General features: G+C 39.9%; 1 protein-coding gene across 2 annotated transcripts; it reads left to right on the forward strand.

Annotated features, from left to right (window-relative positions):
- Window positions 1-7116: 7116 nt before the first annotated feature.
- Window positions 7117-16516, forward strand: LOC140554092 (protein SPMIP7). Of its 2 annotated transcripts, XM_072676904.1 has the most exons (9): window positions 7117-7761; window positions 8390-8460; window positions 8818-8894; window positions 9146-9284; window positions 9408-9475; window positions 10222-10263; window positions 11374-11481; window positions 11662-11763; window positions 14907-16516. In XM_072676904.1, exons 1-9 carry the CDS (start codon window positions 7296-7298, stop codon window positions 15019-15021), a joined length of 1188 nt encoding a protein of 395 aa, XP_072533005.1. In that variant the 5' UTR covers window positions 7117-7295; the 3' UTR covers window positions 15022-16516. The 2 variants fall into 2 exon arrangements, with proteins under 2 accessions (XP_072533005.1, XP_072533006.1); XM_072676905.1 differs by lacking the exon at window positions 14907-16516 and having other exon boundaries at window positions 11374-11500; window positions 11662-11740.
- The last annotated feature ends 1556 nt before the right edge of the window (window positions 16517-18072 follow it).

Here is an 18072-nt window from a genome sequence, read left to right on the forward strand (position 1 = left end):
TGTGAAAAAGATGTTGGACATACCCCAATATGAACCCTTTAACCTCCTCTGCACTGGTTGCTCTGACAATGAAGTAGGCCTACTTGCTAGTGATTGGAAAAAAGTAACCCAAATAGGACCAAGATTTAAAGTGCATAAGGTGTCTCTGAACTGTCACCTGTCATTTAAACACAGTTCAGACAGATCAATTGTATGTAGAACAGCTATGCCAGCTCAAATGATTGTTAACAGAAATATTGCAAGCCACATCACTTTGAAATGGGTATGTAATCAAGGCAGCCATTATGATGATGAGTGTCTACAGATATAATTTGTAAATGCATTATACAGAAGGCTGCTGCTTGTCTACAGGTGGATTATGAATGATAGCTTTGGCTTCTTTTCATGTCTGAGAAGGCTGAAAGTTCAGTGCAGCTGTGTGTGCTCTCTCTCCTCGGGTTCAAGTCCATCAAATGCAGTGTTCCACAGAAAAGGGGCTTCAACACTACGCCCCGCAGTGCAGTGTGATAATGGGGTTTCAAAGGTGTTGTTTTCAGTTGCTTCAGGTTTTCTGAAGACTTTTGTTTTCAAATCTCTCACAATGTATTTTTTATGTGCCGGCAGCTCGCAAGCATGGAAACCGGCCTCCTCGTGAATCGACACTTCAGATGCTGCGTGGCAGTCTTGGACAGACTCTTACAGAAGACTGCACTGGTTATGACTGTTTTTCATTCGGGCTGTCTATTCCACGAATTGCATTCTTTCCCTGGGAAAGAGCAGAGTCATGAGCATGGTTTGCAGCAGTAGACCCTTCCACTTGCAAACATCTCTATATTCGGCGGAGATGACAGCTTACAGATATCTCTCTCCTTCCCCAGTCTCTAATGAAAAATATAGAGCGGCAGATTCATTACTTCATTGGGCTAATTGAGTGTGACAGGCACAGAGCAGGAAGCAGGGAGGCAGGGCAAAGAAAGCTGTACCCCAACGCTGCCCAAGGCCACACTGGCAGGACAAGTCTGCTCCTGGTGCCCATGGGAATTTCACGGGAGGACTTCTGCTCAAAAGTGTGCAAATGCTGAAGCCAGCAAGGCGATGGAAGGGGAAACGCATGGGCCACACGAAGCACAGCCATTAGCTGGGCCACGGCCAAGAGCTTTAACCCATGGCACAGAGTTATAAATAATACTAAACATTTGTGTTTATTATTTATTAAGTAAACACATGGATTAATTTAGAGCCACTATTAGCAAAGGACAACACACAGCAAATCTGATAGGCCAGCAGATGCACTGCATATGAACCAAATATAAGATTGCTGAAGGGTGTTCATCCTATACGCGCCCAGAATTTTATACCAGTTCTCAAATCACAAAAACGCTGAAGCTTGTCGCTTTGAAACCAGTTTTAAGATGTGGAGACACACAGGAAATTTGATACCAGTTGGCCCAAAAGGCAGGAAAAAAGGGCTCAGATGAAATCTAATATAGCTAGATGTAGCCCTGCACCCTCTTGCTCCCACCATTTCCGTGATCTTAAGTGTCACTTCAGCTAATTAAAGGCAGCCCCGAAATAATCCTTGGCCTAGAGGAAAATCAACACCAATCTCTCCTGACCACAGAAATAAAAATCCATGACTTGTCCTTACAAATGTAACCTCTCTCCCTCTCCCTCATTCTCTCCTCTGAAATATCCAGCCGCATTCCTTTTTTCCAGATGAATTAGACCTGCTCAAATTAGCTGCTGTGTCACTGTGGTGTATGGCTGGGCACCATGGGATGAATTTAGTGCTATTTAAATAATTTCAGATGCTGCAGAGAAAAGGAGGAGGGGACAAGATGACTAATAATAACCACAGCTTTTAGCAACATGACACTCTCTCTCTCTCACTCGCTCTCTCTCTCTCTCTCTGTCTCTCTCTCTTTCTCTTTGGAGAAAATGATTTCTTACACTAAAAATATCCTTACTCCTGACAAAAATATTAGACATTCTAATTCATTAAGAGTTCCCACACTGAATGAACCTGCAGCACAATGAGAGAGAGAGGAAGAAAGGGAGAGCAAATGAATTCCGGATTGAGCATTAATTGGAATGAGAAATAGTATGGCTGATATTACCACAATGCCGAGTGTATGCATGAGCAGATTCCACGCATATTTCAGACAACAGAGGAAACAGCAATGCCGTACATCTTTGTGCCGCATTCGTGCTTCGCCACAGGCATCCTCTCATGGATCATGTCACAGTGTTACAGATGCCAAGGCAGTGTGTTTTTCCCTGATGCTGCAAAAATGTCAACAAAAGGATGATTTAGTCAATTACAGTAAGCACAATAAGCTCTGAACATGAACATGAATATTAACTAAAATAATCCAAACAATATTAAAATTTAAAATAACATGAGCACAGGTTAGCATATTGTAGTGGGTAACACCCCTATCTTCCACACAACAGACTGGGGTATGAATCAGGAACAGCACAATATACTAATAAGAGTCATTGGGCGAGACTCCAAACACTTCAATCACCCACTTTTCCAACATGATTACATTATAATCAGCTTTGGAAAAGAGAATCTGATTTTAAAAATCACAAATGCAAATGAATATAAGTCAAAGACAAAGCTCCAGCTAGAACCATGCAGTTCTTCAGCTGAAGAGGGTCAGCTTGGTGGCTACCTTACTTAAACACAGCAACCAAAACTTATAATTAACTGATGAGTTTAGTCAGCTGTGTTTGAGAAATGAAATCACCAAACTTTGCTGAACTCCTGCCCTCAAAGACCAAAGTTGCTTACTACCTAAGCTGGGTTCAGAATGGTTCACTCCTTAAGTCATTCACAATTTACTATTTAACATTTGCTACAACGTAGTTGTGTATAAATGATTGAAACTGAATCAAGTATTTTTGTATGGGTAGATATTCTATCTGAATATGGGTTTAATATGTCGGCACAATCAATTCACTAATACAAGCATTGTTTTTTTTTTATAAAATGACAAATACATTATTGTTGTATATAAAACTGGCATCTTGGGCCATCTGTGTATTCCTACGACTCCAAGATACGTCTGGCCATAGACATTATAAATGAGGAGACTGGTTGAAATATGAATAAGACTCAGCATGGCATCAGTTTACAGATAAAGTCTCGCAGAAAGAGCCAGTCAGCTTGGTGGTAATGCCGCGAGTAGAGCAGAGTTGTCATGCCAGTGGGGAAAGCCCTGCTCGATGTGGAGATTTGCACAAGGGATCTAAGCTTGGTCTAGTTTGTGGAAATAACTGCCTGGCTGTGTGGCAAAGACAGACTTTCCTATAAGGACTTTGAGTCTGCTCTAGTTTAGAGAAACTCTATTAGTTGCATCAGTGCAGCCATTTTATAAAGTCCTTAAGGTTTCAGTTACGATTTAATTAATTGTCTCTACCTGATATTAGATTGCTCTCGGAATGTATGCTCCAATCCCATATCCCACCTTTACTGCACAGCCCACACTAATGATTAACTAAGGAGCTAATGATTAAGTTATTCATAAGACGAATCAGGTATCCTATATCAGGTATCAGGTACAACAGGAAAACACAAAAACATGCAGTGCTACCAGAGCAATGTTTGCATAATTTCATCTATTAATCAGTACAACAATAGCCATACTCTGCAACAGGGATGTACAATCTCATTCACAAAGGATAGCTTTGTTTGGAATATAGCTCTACAGCTGCATTGGCTCTTTTAGATAGAACTGGACATCTGACCTCCAGCATAATACAGTCTTACATTTTTAGAGTACAGTATTGTAACTGAGAAGATTAGATAAAAGATAATGGGAAACACTTTTAAAAATTGGAAATTGGAGAGAAAATGGGACATTTCTAATTTTGGAATAAAATCAATCGATTTTTCTGAAAAAAGTACTGCCCACACAAAGACAGCTGTGACCAAATGCTGCTTCTGTTTCGGCTCCATTGTTTAACAGTTTCTCTTCTCTTAAATTTTCCACCAGGAGCATAATGGGAAATAGTCTCAAAAGGAATCTAGTTGCAGTCTTATAAATGGTGAACCTGCAAAATTCTCTGTGACTGAAAACTCTTTGCATAGATGTGAGAGATGGTCAGATGGTCAAAATACTTTTTAAGGTATTTTAAGGTATTCTGGTGGATGTTTAGCATTAGACAAACAGCATTAAAAGCTGTCATCTTTGAGAGAGAGGAGAAAATCAAGCTGAACTCTTGCTTCAGAACTGAAAACATTCACTCTTGTCATCCTTCCAGTGTGAAAACATGACTCAAGGCTGTGGAGAGGGTGTGGATCTGATCAGAACCACTTGTACCACTTGTAAATTGCATTCAAACAGCCAATGAACTGGAATGTAACAGTGGGAAACTCAAGTATTCTCAATGCTACATAAGTTTATGTGATGTGCCGAATACTGTAACCTTTTAGCTTTTTTTTTTATAAACTTCCCTGTGGATTCTATCAGTATTATTCATTCTTGGCGTTTAGCAGATGCTCTTACCCAGAGCGACTTACAAGGTTACTAGTATTACAGAGGTGGGCCAATGTAGTGTTAGGAGTCTTGCCCATAGTCACCCAGACCGGGAATCAAACCCCAGTCTCCCACATGATGTGGTAGCTCACTGGCAGGTAGTGGTGTTATCTGTTGCGCCACACCAATCTACATTTTTTTTTACATTCAGTAAAAAGCTTAGCTGACTAATATGAATTCTTTATACAGTGTTGGTAGCAGTATCCATTGGAGTTTCATGCTCAGTGGGTGACTGATCTTCTGACAAGAACCCTAACAGAGTGAGGTTGTATTCACTAGTCAACCACCTGGCATATACGTCCTTGTGATGAGCTCTTGAATGCAGCATTAAAAAAGCATACAGACAAAAAAATTACTAATCACACCGGTAAATCTACTGTTCTCAGAACAATGGACTGACATGGTAGGCTAGGTGATACTATACGACTCCTGTGAGCTGCCAATATAGTGCCGTAAACCAGCCAATAAAAGCAGAGCCAATAAAAGAGAGATCATTTTTTCCCCATGTGCCCAACTTAAAATAATCAATTTTGGGGCAAAATAATGTGTGTATAAGGCAACATCTGGGCATTCTTCTCCCCAACCAAAGCCACATGCTCATAATAAATGCATTCTTATGGCTAGCTCCATGGATTTGAGGATTGATATCTACTGGATGGTCCTGAGCACAGCTGCAGTCTTCAAGCTTACTGTAACAAGAAGTTGTGGCCGGGGAGTAATCCCTTTCGTCCCATTTCCCTACACCACAGACTGCTTGTAAATGTAATGTCTCTTCCTCTCAATGCTGCATATGGAAATTCAAGATAAACCATTTTAAGAATGTTTTAAGAAAATAGGGAAACAATGATGTGCCCACAAGGTTACGCTAAACTCTGGAACGTTCTAAAATATACGTACCAACATGTATATTTTGGCATCCTACTAAATATGGGCCTGGAGCTATGAATGAATTTTTTTTCGCATTTCTGCAGCACTATTGCAGTGGTTTGCAGAGAGAAATATGATGAACGTATAGAGAAATATGAAAACATATTTGTGATGTTGGACTGTTTCTAGGCTTGAGGTGGTACAAAACTATTTTGAACCCAGACTGGAGGCAGTTTCTGCCCTTTAAACGCTAATGAGAGGTCATTTTTGTTCCATGTCTTCCTTTGAAGGCACAAACGTAATGCTTAAAAAATCTAAAGGCGATATGATTTTAGTTTTTTTTTTTGTTTGTTTGTTTTTTTAGGTAAACCTTAGAATTTTAGTTTAGGATTCAAACAATGCGTATGGTTTGTTTTGTGCAGTAACTAACACTGGGGTGGGTCAATCTGAGTCACTGTACACAGCTTTAAACACAGTGCAGGAGCAGAATGAGGCCTGCAGAAGAGTGTAAATTATTCAAGTAAAAGCCTGGGTGTGGGCACCCACAGAGAGAGGAGCTGTGCTATTGTTTTTGTTTTCTCCACTCTGTTGAAATGAAAGTACAGATTTTCAACATAATTAACTTGAGGGGTTGTTGTACATGCCCCACTCCCTTGTCAAATAACGCTAATTGGGTTATTTTTAAACCAGCATTCTGAGAGCAGACAACTCCGTTCCTGTTTGCTGAGTATTTATGTTAAAGATAGCCTGGGTTTACTATCAGCTATCAACACTCATCATCGTCAGCGCCACTCTGCTTTGCCCAGATGTACGAGGAGCAGTTTTACCAAGGCGGCTAATATTCACTCTTTAATAACACACACTAATTTTTTCCTGAATGAACTGAGACATTTCCACTGAGTTTTCACTATTTCATTAAATCGCGGAATCACAATCTCTGCCCATTGAAGCAGAATGGATGACGTGCTGTTGGCTTCACCGAGCACAAAGAAACAGCCTTTTGCAGTCGGCAGAGGAGCATCACAAAATCCAGATTAGTCACTAATAATTATTGGGCCCAAGCAGTTGCTCACGACGTGCTTTTTTCAGAAGACACTGCAGCGCTTTTAAACAGTTGCTTCGTGTCAAATATCTGTATATGACACATGCCACTTGTCCAGATGCTTCTGTAAAATATCAAGTCAATAATCATGGATCTAATCACAGAGGTTTCCCTTTTTGATTTACAGCTAAATTCAAATGGGTGTTCAAGCATCTCCTAATATTCCCATGCAGTAATTTCAGTCAGGGTTCCATTATAAATAAATAAATAAAAAACTGACAACACTGGCTTGGATTATCACTGATTTTTTAAAATAATCTATTAAATCCTGTGTTCATTGCCAGCCCTCTTGCATATTCTTAACTCAAGAGCTCCACCTAGTGAGTATAGTGGGCAACTGGCAGTTTCCATGGGTTTGGGTTTTTAATGCTATCATTTCTTTCAAATCCAGACCGTGGCGTCTGTTTCCAGGCTCTCTTGATGACGGACTTCGTCAGTGATATGTTCCCCCACCCCTATTCTGACAGCTCCCATCTCCTGTAACATGGTTGGCTGGTAGTTCATAATCACAAGACGTCAAACGAACCTTTTATCCAATCGTGTCTCAGAACGGGGGGGGTGGGGGGGGGGGGTAAAAATAAAACTCCCAGTAATTCCACTCCTGTGGCGTCACAAAAGACATTCGAGTCCAACAGTTAGTGGTCGCTAGGCAACAAGTGACGCTGAGAACAGGTTAGAACGCGACCGAATCCCAGAAGTAGGAGTTGAGCAGTCTGGGAAGACAGTCCTGAGAGGAAAACTACCAACATCACAGTCCCCAGTATATCTCCACTCCATCCGTGAGTTCCTCCAAACCTATTCTGATGAGGCAGGACCCCTCCAGACCCCCCAGCGTGAGACTCCTTACGCGACCGTGTGAGACTAGCACGGAAACAAGCAAATGGCTGTGCAGACACATGAACCTGCCCTATGAAAGGGGTCGGTCTGATTTTAAGAGCCTGGCTGAAACAGACGATCCTGCTTTCATCAAGTTCAATCCTCAAGCCCACCATCTCGCCGACAGCTCCCCCTTGGCGCCTCTCCGAGACCTCGTCCCGCTAACGGAGCCCTGCACGGGCCTGCTAAGCGCAGGGGCTCGAGCTGATCTCAAACTGCAGGTAACGAGTAGGTTTATAGACCGAGTTTATACTCCGTCTGACCTGAGAGTCCCATTTGGAGCTAGAGACAGACCCCAAACTCCGACAGGCAGACCTTCAGCTGTTATAGATGACCTGTCCGAGGACCAGCGCTGGAACTCAAGAACTAGGTCACATTTAGCGAGCCTTCCAGGTATCTGTAGCCCATATTGGGGCTAGTATGACTATTCTGCTTCTTAATTCACTTAGATATAATATGCTAGATGTGGCATATGGTTATGGAAGTCTTGCTTCACACACATGTTAAATATGATTTGTTTTACAATTTTGCATATTTAGTGTCGATGGTGTGCAAATATTGATCTTAATTCAGTAATTTACTTTTGTTTAGATGTCTAAGAGTTTCTTGGGATAAACAATTAAATTCTGATTTTGCTCCAAACAAGCAATCAACTGTTGGCCAATTTATTATTTACATTTCCCACTGATTTTTCATTAAAATGTTCAAGATTCTTCTTCGGCTTATTAAGGAGATAACAGTATTATTTATATTGTGACTTTGGCGAGCAAGAAAAAAAATAGAAGTGTGCAAACGTGTTTCATGAGTTTAAATAAAAAATCAACAATTTGGCTGTACAAAAAAATATGAACGGTGCATCCCCATAGATAAAAAATAACACACCATAATGTATGAAAACAGTATGTTAGAATTATTCACTGTAAAATTACAGCAGTCAGTTACAGTAAAGAATTTTCATTGTGGTGTCCTTAAACTCATGATAGGCCTTCTTTTCATGTATGCGTTGTTGTGCTGTGACAAGGCCAGACAGCTAAGGAGGAAATTGAAGTAGATTTCCCCCAAAATCCCTGGTCTGCCAAATGTCTAGAGAAGGTATGTAAAACATCCTAAGTCACAGAAATAATTTTTTGTACATACTGTAGATACTGAAAAGCATTTGTGGTAGACTAGTTATACTGATGATTAGATCTATACCAATGACTCGTTGTGTAATTAAGTAAATATGACATTGTGTCTTAATAGGTTATTAATCAGTAATAGGCCAATCTCATACCTCACATATTCTAGTAATTGCAGTGCCGACATTTCTCTCTGCTGGAATGTTTTCATTTGGGAGGTTTTGTGCCTTTGATATTTATCCAATGACTTCTCAGATTTGCTGTGATCTTTTCAGCACTGACATCTTTGACCTTACCTTGTGTCTTTTCTCATCCTGTTTTACCAATGTAGGACGTACATTCCTCTGTTCTCTCTCACTTTGTGGACAAGGCAGCTCGGCGGTACATCTACACCTCAGTAGCTCAAAGGTCAAGTCACATCTATCTGATGTCTACCAGAGCGATCTCTGCTTCCACTACCCTGTTTCATTCTATAATTAGTTTATGCATTTTGTAGCCTACTATACAGCCATCATCAGCATTGAAGTCAAGTAATTAACACATTGTAGATGTTTTGATAAAAAAGCAAACAAAACCTTTTGCACTAAGCTAAGACCAGTTTCTGAGGCATGTTTGCATTACTGTGATATGTAATTTGATTACATCATTGTTCTTTGCAGAGGCTATGAGGATGTAGACTGGGACTCTAAGTTACCCCCTCGTTTCAGAGTACCGTTGACCACTCTGGAGAAAATGGCTGACCCTATTAATCAGCACTTCACTCTGAAGAGATATAATAGCAGGCCTGAACTATGGCAGGTTAGTCTTCTGTATAGCTGTGAACTCATGCATTTAATAAAATGCGGAATTGTTAATAGAAATGTAAGGCACTGTTCTGCTTGCTTAATGCTCAGAGGTTAATGCTTAATGTTTTCCTCCAAGGCTATTGGACCTCATTGGAATAAGCAGCAACTTCGAGCCACATATAATGCGAGGAAACCTATTAGTTTGTAAGTGCTTTGTAAAAACTTTTAACCCCTTTTATATAGGTAATACCACTGATATGGCCTTCTACTTTCTATTACCTGCAATCTTTTAACTTATAAAAAGGGGAACTTGCTCGACAGTCGTCTCCATCAAAATGTGAACCGATGTCTTGACAACATGACCTCCTGCGATAAATGAAAATCTCACTTTCTCTCTCCTAATTGACTTGCTGAGAGCAGCCTATACTTAGGTGAACTTAGGGGTTTGTACATTTATAGTATAGCTCTTAGTTGAGAAATCCTAATGCTACTGCTAACTTTGCTAGGTTCACCTGAAATGAAAATGGACCTCATTACTTTGTTAGTTCAGGTCCCTGGTCATATTTACATTGATATCATATGGCAGAGCTACTTATTTATGTGGATGGAAAATGTGCCTTTTCACTGTTTTAAAATAGAGGCTTGTTGTTTTCCAAAGAGCTTTTGACCTATAAAGCTGCACAGCAATTTGCCTTGCCCAGCAAGTGTGTTTGTGCTTAAGGTAAAATCATTGTCACTAAATGTAACTTTTACCCATAGAAATCTGATTCCACTGATATGTATCATTGTAACACTGTTTAGTTTTTTTTTGGAAAAGGTAGGAAGCAGGTAGAGTAGTTTCACAGTGTAAGGCAGGAAATAATAGTGTTTTCTAGTAAATTTGGAACTGAAGGAAACTTTATCTCTTTTACCGTATCTGTGTTTTTTCCCTGTTTATTATTTTTAAACAGCGTCAGCCCATGTCCCAAATCGGGTCAAATTCCTTTATACTGGTAAGCATTTACAAACATTTGATAGGACACTTTGAGAAGTACACTCGGACACTAGTACACTGGGGTGTGTCTCAGTGTATACTGAACTGCCTTGCTGCACACAGCCTGTGTAATTGTTACCTCATAAGCTTATTTATCAATTTAGAGACAATTTCACTGAGCTGCCTGTTTATAAAGGACACCATTATAAAGTAGCATGTCACACCTACCTTGACTTTCAGACCAGTATGATCTCATTTTCTACACTGTGCTGGATGTGTTGTGCAGGAATGTTGGAAGTGTGGAAATGTTACCATGTGGAAACGATTGCGCTGAACAGTTGCTGCAAATTGAGTGTCTCCACAGTCTTGCTACAAACAGCTCTGTTTTACCTCAATTCCAAAGATTCTTGTTTTGCTTAAGATCCTGGAACTGTGCAGACCAACAGAGCAATAAAACTGTGATGTTGAGTGTGTTGTGTTCATAAAACCATTCAGACATGCCCTTTGGCCTGGTGCATTAACATGCTACAAGCATCTTTTTAGGAATGGATAAACAGTTGCTGTGAAGGTATGACATTGGTCAAGATACACTGTGCCATTCAGAAGGCCTAATTTCCTGGATAACACTCCCCCTGCTATCACACTTCCACCACGGCCTGTGCCTCTCATACAACACTGGCTGGATGGATGGTCTCATGACTCTTGCATCAAATTCTGATCTTTTCATCAATATGATTATAAAAAAGAGCAGATTGGTGAGACCAAGTGACCAAGCCAGAACCAATTCAGCATTCCTGTAATTATGCTCCTGCCACCCACTGTGCTTTCTGGCTCTTGGCTATTGATATCAGCACCCAACCTATTTCTTGGCGTGCTGCAGTGTACTATCGTGAATGAAATTGTTTAAGAAAGCTTGTCATTACATCGGCTTGCGTTGCCCTGTTATTTAAAAACCGACAACCATTGTGTTGTGACTGAAATTCTCTTTCTGCAGACAACATGTTACACATTGAGACATAGCTGATATATTCTTTATTGTCAGTACTGAGATTCTCTGCTAGATGATATAACCGAATTAGTGAATATGAGCTGCAGTTTTATGACTGTATGTGCTTCCTCTCCTACATAGTGGTGTGGTGGGCTCTGAGAACATGGACAATGTGGACAGCCCAGAGCAAGATTTCAAACCTCTGACAGTGCTGCGCACCACCTTGCCCCCCTACACTCCCACAGCCCAGTAGGTGCATCTTAGGAATGTAAGCAGATATAGTACAATATGATGCAATGCTTAACAAGCTATATTAACCCACTGTGCACCCAATACTACAGTGATGTGAAGGCTACAGATTAATTTTCACTTGTTGTTTATTGTTTTGTGTGCATCAAATATGACACTGTAATATTTCTGTTTTCCAAGTCGCCCCACCATACCTGGTTACGCTGGTAAAGCTCTGCATGCCAGACCACACACCTCAGCCACCACACTGCCCTCATCACTACTGACTCATCCATTTCCTGGGTAAGACACATATGACTTCCTTGAGCTTCACAGGCTCCTTTTCTCTTCCAATATCAACAGCTGAACTCAGGGTATTGGTTGATAATGATTACTGATCTGATGCCAAACAACACAGATCTTTTATTTCCTTAATCAATTAAAAGATCCCTCTGTGAGGAATTGTTAAAATACTTTGTCTATGTATAAACTAATGCTGTAACTAGACATAACATCTTAATTATAAACAAACCAAAAAGTAATACAAAAAAGTGTTTGACAAAACAGGCTACTGGTGTTTTCTGTATTCATGTAGATCGGTCACTTCTGGTCAGTGCTTATGTACATATAACAAAGAAGTGTGCCTTACCTTGTTCATCCCTTAGATCTCATTAGTCCATATCTACAGTATTAACTTATTAAATATAGTATGTCTAATAGTGCTATTGTGTGCTTTTAAAATCGTTCCCTTTCATGTACACTGTTAAAAGTATAAGATCCTTGAGGAACATTTGGGGGTCCTTCTATTTGAAACTGTTGATGAATCTCTTAAGGTGCTTTGAGGAACCTTTAAGAAAAGGTTTTTAGAAGAAAGAGGTTCATTGAAGGCTCCTTAAAGCACCTTAAGAGGTTCCTCCACAGCTTCAAACTAAGGAACCTGAAAAAGCTCCTTAAGGATTTGATATTTTTAACAGTGTACAATATGTCTGGAATGGCAATAAGCAAATAAATGAGCAAATGAACATAATTATGTATTTATGCTTTAGAACTGCAAAAGCGTAATCTGTGTAGATGTGAACACAAATGTACATGTAATTTGACCAGCAGTGCCCAAACGTTTGCTTTAGAGTGATTATATTTATTTATTATATAGGATATATTATTGCCTACATAAGCTATATAGACAATTCCTGGCTTTTGTCCCCATCGTTGTAACGATGCCAGTTTGCCAGTTTGCAACTGTAATCAGCCAGTTTGCATTGCTTTGCATATAGTTTTCAAACAGCAATCCTTACTGTGTAAGCAAATATAATTTCTTAAAATAAAAACAAAACTATGTTATTAACAAGTAGGTTGGGTTAAACATTATATTTGAATGTATATTATATACGTTGCAAAGCTTTTGGGCAACTTGCCACTGGTTAGTTTCAAAGGAGCCAGATTTTACCTTGGACTTATGTTCAGAAACATATGCACTTATTTTCTCACAGGAGTTTATCCTGATTTTATGAGAGTGTGTGTGTAGACTCATGTAGTTCAGCAGATGGCAGCAATGTATTGTATTCAGAAGCTTTCCCTGTGACCAGAAACGAGAGGCACTATACAGATTCTGTCTAAAAAACGATTTCCTGAAGAGTTTCAGTTATGATCACAAAATGTAACAACAATCACTGCGTTCTCTCCTTCCTTTTCTCACTTTCTCCTACCTGAAACAGATATTTTCTTTAAAAAAGGATAAAAAAAAAAGACAAATATTATTCGTCTATATGACAAAGAACCTACTAGTTGATGCCTTAAATGTTTGTTAATGCCTTAAAAACATGCACTGGATACAAAATGTTGTGCTAAATGTCAGGTCATAAGACTGCAACAAAAAATAACTGCATGGTGGGTAAAGTTGGACTGAGACTTTCTAAACAGAAAGTGCTCGGACAGCTCTAATAGACAGAGGATTACTTTAGCATAACAATTCAAATGCCCTTATCTGTAGATAATTGGGAAGTCAGGAAAGGTACACAAGTTGTAACATATGAGAAATTAGAGATGGAAAGTTTGTGTTATCGATAAAGCTATACTTATGTGATAGCATAGTCTTTTCCAAGATTATGTAAATCATTTTTAACATGAAAAGCTAAACTCAAAAGTTTGCTTTTTTGCTGCTCAGCAGTATTTCCATTTGTAATTTGCACAGAGAGTCCATAAAAAAGTGTAAACACACACACTTGCGGACTCTATCCCTCTTATTCTCTGCTGTGTGATGTCTCTCTGTTATCTAACCTACATCAAAACATTTTTTTACCCAGGGAAATGCATGTAGGATGATAAACAATGTCAGAACTGCCACTGTCAACATCGTAAGCCTTTGTGTGTGTGAATGTGTGTGTGTGTGTGTGTGTGTGTGTGTGTGTATGCACCTCCCTCATGTTCCTTGTTCTGTTAGAAACACAGCTCTGCGCCTGGCCTAGATTTACAACTCTTCAACGTTCTGCAGCTTGTGGCTAGCTTGTCCCTAATGAATGTCGGAGATGTCACTCTGTAGATTTAAAGCACCCAAACATGATTTAAATACAAGGGCTAGTGAGGTCATTAATCCAGAAAGCTGGCTGAACTGTGTGGGATGGAAAGGTGAAGACAGAGGGAAAAGGAGTTTGTTAATGATTAAAATGAAGGAACTGAAAAAAAGTTTGAACATTTACTTTTTAGGTTTTCTTTTGGCACAAATTTGTTTAGAATATTGTGAAGTGTTTTTTTCTATGGGAGTTCATGGCCTCCCATGTGATGCAGATGAGCTCAGAAACATCCTACCACCTTCTCACTCTCACAGGCAACGGTAAAACGTCCTCAGCTTTCAGAATGAGTAGGAATGGGGCATCTGCAGCTCGAGCAGAGAGGAAGGGGGAGGAGGAGGTGTCTGAGAGAGGCACTGGAGGAAAACCAAACTCCTCACCCAGGGACTGGGTGGTTTTTTTTGAAAACGTGTTTCCTAGCCGGGTCTCAGAAGAGCTGGTTTACCGGCTTTTGGAGCAGCCTTCTCCAGATGGTCCTATCCAAAGTTGAACTGTATGAGCTGCTGGTGGTAATCGTGGTTTTTCGCTCGACCCAGATCCATTCTCCTGGAGCCACTGGCCCTCTGAAATCTGTTTCCTCTGCTGATAAAGCAGGCCTCCCAGCTTTTCCTTATAGCACAGTGAAGGACCAGCCAGCACCTTAAGAACTTCCTCTAACTCTCTCCTCCCCCTCTGTGTTCACACCAAGAATTACTGTTACAACTTTTTTAGTAGCGGGTAGAACGAATTCTCTATTTTTACCTCTAAATACAATCTTGTAGAACTTGACTGGCTTTATGCAGTTGGTTATACACCTGATTATCTGATCAGTTGTTGAGTCATAGAAGTTCAGTTCCAGTATTCCGATGGCTAATTAAGGCTAATGTATGCTTTTTGCAGGAGCAGTTTGCCCCCCTCAGCCTACGGTCACAGAGCCCCTCTGTCCAGAATGGTCACCACCATCCCACTAGGCAATCCTTTTCTCCACCCCAAAGCTCCTACAGTTCCCATCTAACGTCTCTCAAGGCCACTGAGCAGAATAAAAAAGAACTATAAATGTTAAACAGAGGGATAAAGTGGTAAAAACGGGTGGGAAAAGACCTTCCCTTTTTCAAGAAATCCAATCTGTATTTGAGAATAGATCTGTAATGATGTGATGTCAATGACTGATTTTCTGTGAGTTCAGGATAATGAGATGCTTCATTTGCATAATTTCCCTTGATTCAGATGAGACGTCTGGTGAATGTGGAAGATATGTCATTGTATTACACTTTGCATATGTGTGTGGTGAGTGTGTGCGCGTGTGCATCAAAGTGTAATGTCTGCATATTATTTTCTCTCAGATCCTTTTTTCTTTTTACCTATTTTGCCTGCTGTAGTGGGTCTCCACATGCCTCTCACAATAAGAAAACGTTACAGCCATGGTCTCGAAACCGCGTCTTACGACCTTGCGTTAAACAAGCAGAAAGATTTCGCCCCAGGAATTCATGTGGCAGTCGGAAATCTAAAAAAGAAAAGCCTGGCGGTTCTCGAAAAGCTCATGTTTCTGAAATGCTCTACTTCTGCACCCTAAGAACTGTGGTTTGGAGAATAAAAGAGAGAATGGCAATGTAGCTTCACCTGTTGACAGGAAATAGGAACGTGCTGGTTTCCTGTTCCCCCCCGTAACCTTTGTTTCTGCGCTGAAAAAGCACCCCAGGATTTAGCTCAGCTAGCATGCCTAAGCTCACTTTCGTCTAAAGGAGAAAGATTAAGGTACACGTTTGGCACGGCTACTTGCGGTGTATCACAGTTCTTGGTTATCGGAGGTCACTTGTGACTTGTAAATGTGAGACTAATGATTTCATACAGCTTTTTATTCATGACAATACAAAAATAAACAGGCTAAACCAAATGAGTGACTTCATCATTGTCTAGACTGAACATAGTTATTACAGATATGTACTGAATTTATAGGTGTGGGAAAAAAGACCCCAGGAAGGTTAGTTCTATTAATTTCACAATGTCAGATGCTATTAATGAGGTTAGCACAGTTTAGCACTGGGCTGATTCTGTCTGTTAGTTGGACAGCATCGGCGTGGCGGGATTGGCCCTGTCCGCAACATTTCCAGAGACAGAGATGTGGTTAGCAGATAACGTAACGTCCACCCTGGGCCTATGGATGTTTCTACTGCCCTGACTTTGTGAGAGGCTCACTTTCTTTGCTCAGCTCCTTTACCCCAAGCAAAGGCCTTAAAAAGATCAAACTGAACAGATAAGACCCAGCAGATGTGCTACAGTGTGCACCAGTGCATAAAGATACATTCACACAGTGTGCAAGTTTTATCAACTCACAGCAGGAAAAGAAGGAAATTCCAGCATTTAAGGCCCACTGCATTCCACATGACTTCACACATGATCACCTCATATTTGTGGCTGTGATTACCTCGTGGTGATACCATCAAATAGTACTTTAAGCATGGCGGTGTCAATTCTGTTATCATGCTCACTGTCTCTCAGCAGAACATGTGCCAGTGTTAATCCCAAGAAACAAAGTCAATTTGCTGTGTTATAATACACAGTATATAATATTATGATATATTGTCATGTCAAGGCTTCACTTCTTAAATTAAAGCACTTCTTTATTGATTTGTTGGCACTGATCTCCAACTGTATAGCATCACATACATCAAAACAATAATTCCCCACAATCTGTGTGTGTGTTTTTCTCCCGCCATAATCCTAAACCTCTTCCTTGTCTCGTCTTCCTCTTGCTTTATATCCTATTATTGGCTCAATTTTCATGTTGGGGTCACAAACATAATGGCTGATTCACCAGCAGTCCTTTAGGCTCTTTTCCGTACTCGCTCGGGCGAAAGATTAATTTCTCTCCCTCCTCACCACTTTTTTTTCTCGTCATTTCTCCATAAAGAGGGTAAATGTCAAGCATGCCTGACTCCTTCTAGTGACACATCCATTCCAGCAGATGATTACCATAAGGAAATTGACACTTTAGTGAGCACAGGGGAATTTAATTTAGCCTGACATCTTGCTGCATAATGCATTCCCGAAGAAAGTAAGATTCTTCAACCCAGGATTAAGAATTTAAATTAATTTGACTATGAACGTGATTATTAATCTCAAACAAGTCAAACTTATTTACGGATTTAAATCAATTAATGATTTCATGTTATTTAAGCTCCTAGAATGGGCTAAAGGGGTGTTTAAAGATCCATGAAATAACAAAGAGCGGCTCTTGTCTATCAGTTTAATCTACTTGATCATAATTTGATTCAGCTAATGGGTTTTAATTACTACATCATTCGGTGATGAAGCTCATGTTCATTTTGTTTTTTTTAGTCAAATTCTCCATGTTCGATTAACCAAGTTTATATAATATAAAGTGTAATGTGTGTGTGTATGAGATATGCACTGTAGTATACATAGCAAATATTGCGCATTGCTGTTGGGCAATTTTTCCATTGTTAAACGGAGCCGCTGTAAATATTATATATTAATGAAAAAAAAGGAATTTTGTCCTGACAGTGACTATATTGTTTATAGATAGTGGCTGGAAAAATGAAACATTTTTTCCGCCTATGAGAAATTTACACATATAGACATTTATAATATACACTGAGGTTGTAGCTAAAACACCAGTGCAGTTTGGTGATTTCCAAACTGTTATAATGCCTGCCCTGTAGTGACCCAGGGCTATTGTTGCAACAGAATAACAAGAACAACAAAAACAAGAACAAAAAAAAGACAAAAAAGAATCTGACAGTCAACTGATTCAAAACAATTCATCATCTGGATATTGGAAATGAGTTTAGTTCCATCATCTTTAAAGTATTTTTGAGTACATGTGTTGGGTATTTTTAGTTGAGTCTCATTGCCACCAGTGTATAAAATCAAGAACCTAGCCATGCAGTCTGCCTTTACAAACATTAGTGAAAGAATGGCTAATTTTAAAGAGCTTACTGAAATCAAGTGCAGTGCTTTAATATGATGCCACCATTGCAGCAAGTCAGAAAATTTTCCCCTCCGAGATATTCCACGATAAATTGTGAGTGATATTATTGAAACG

Source organism: Salminus brasiliensis, chromosome 4 (genome assembly GCF_030463535.1).
Source record: "Salminus brasiliensis chromosome 4, fSalBra1.hap2, whole genome shotgun sequence".
Taxonomy (NCBI): Eukaryota; Metazoa; Chordata; class Actinopteri; order Characiformes; family Bryconidae; genus Salminus; species Salminus brasiliensis.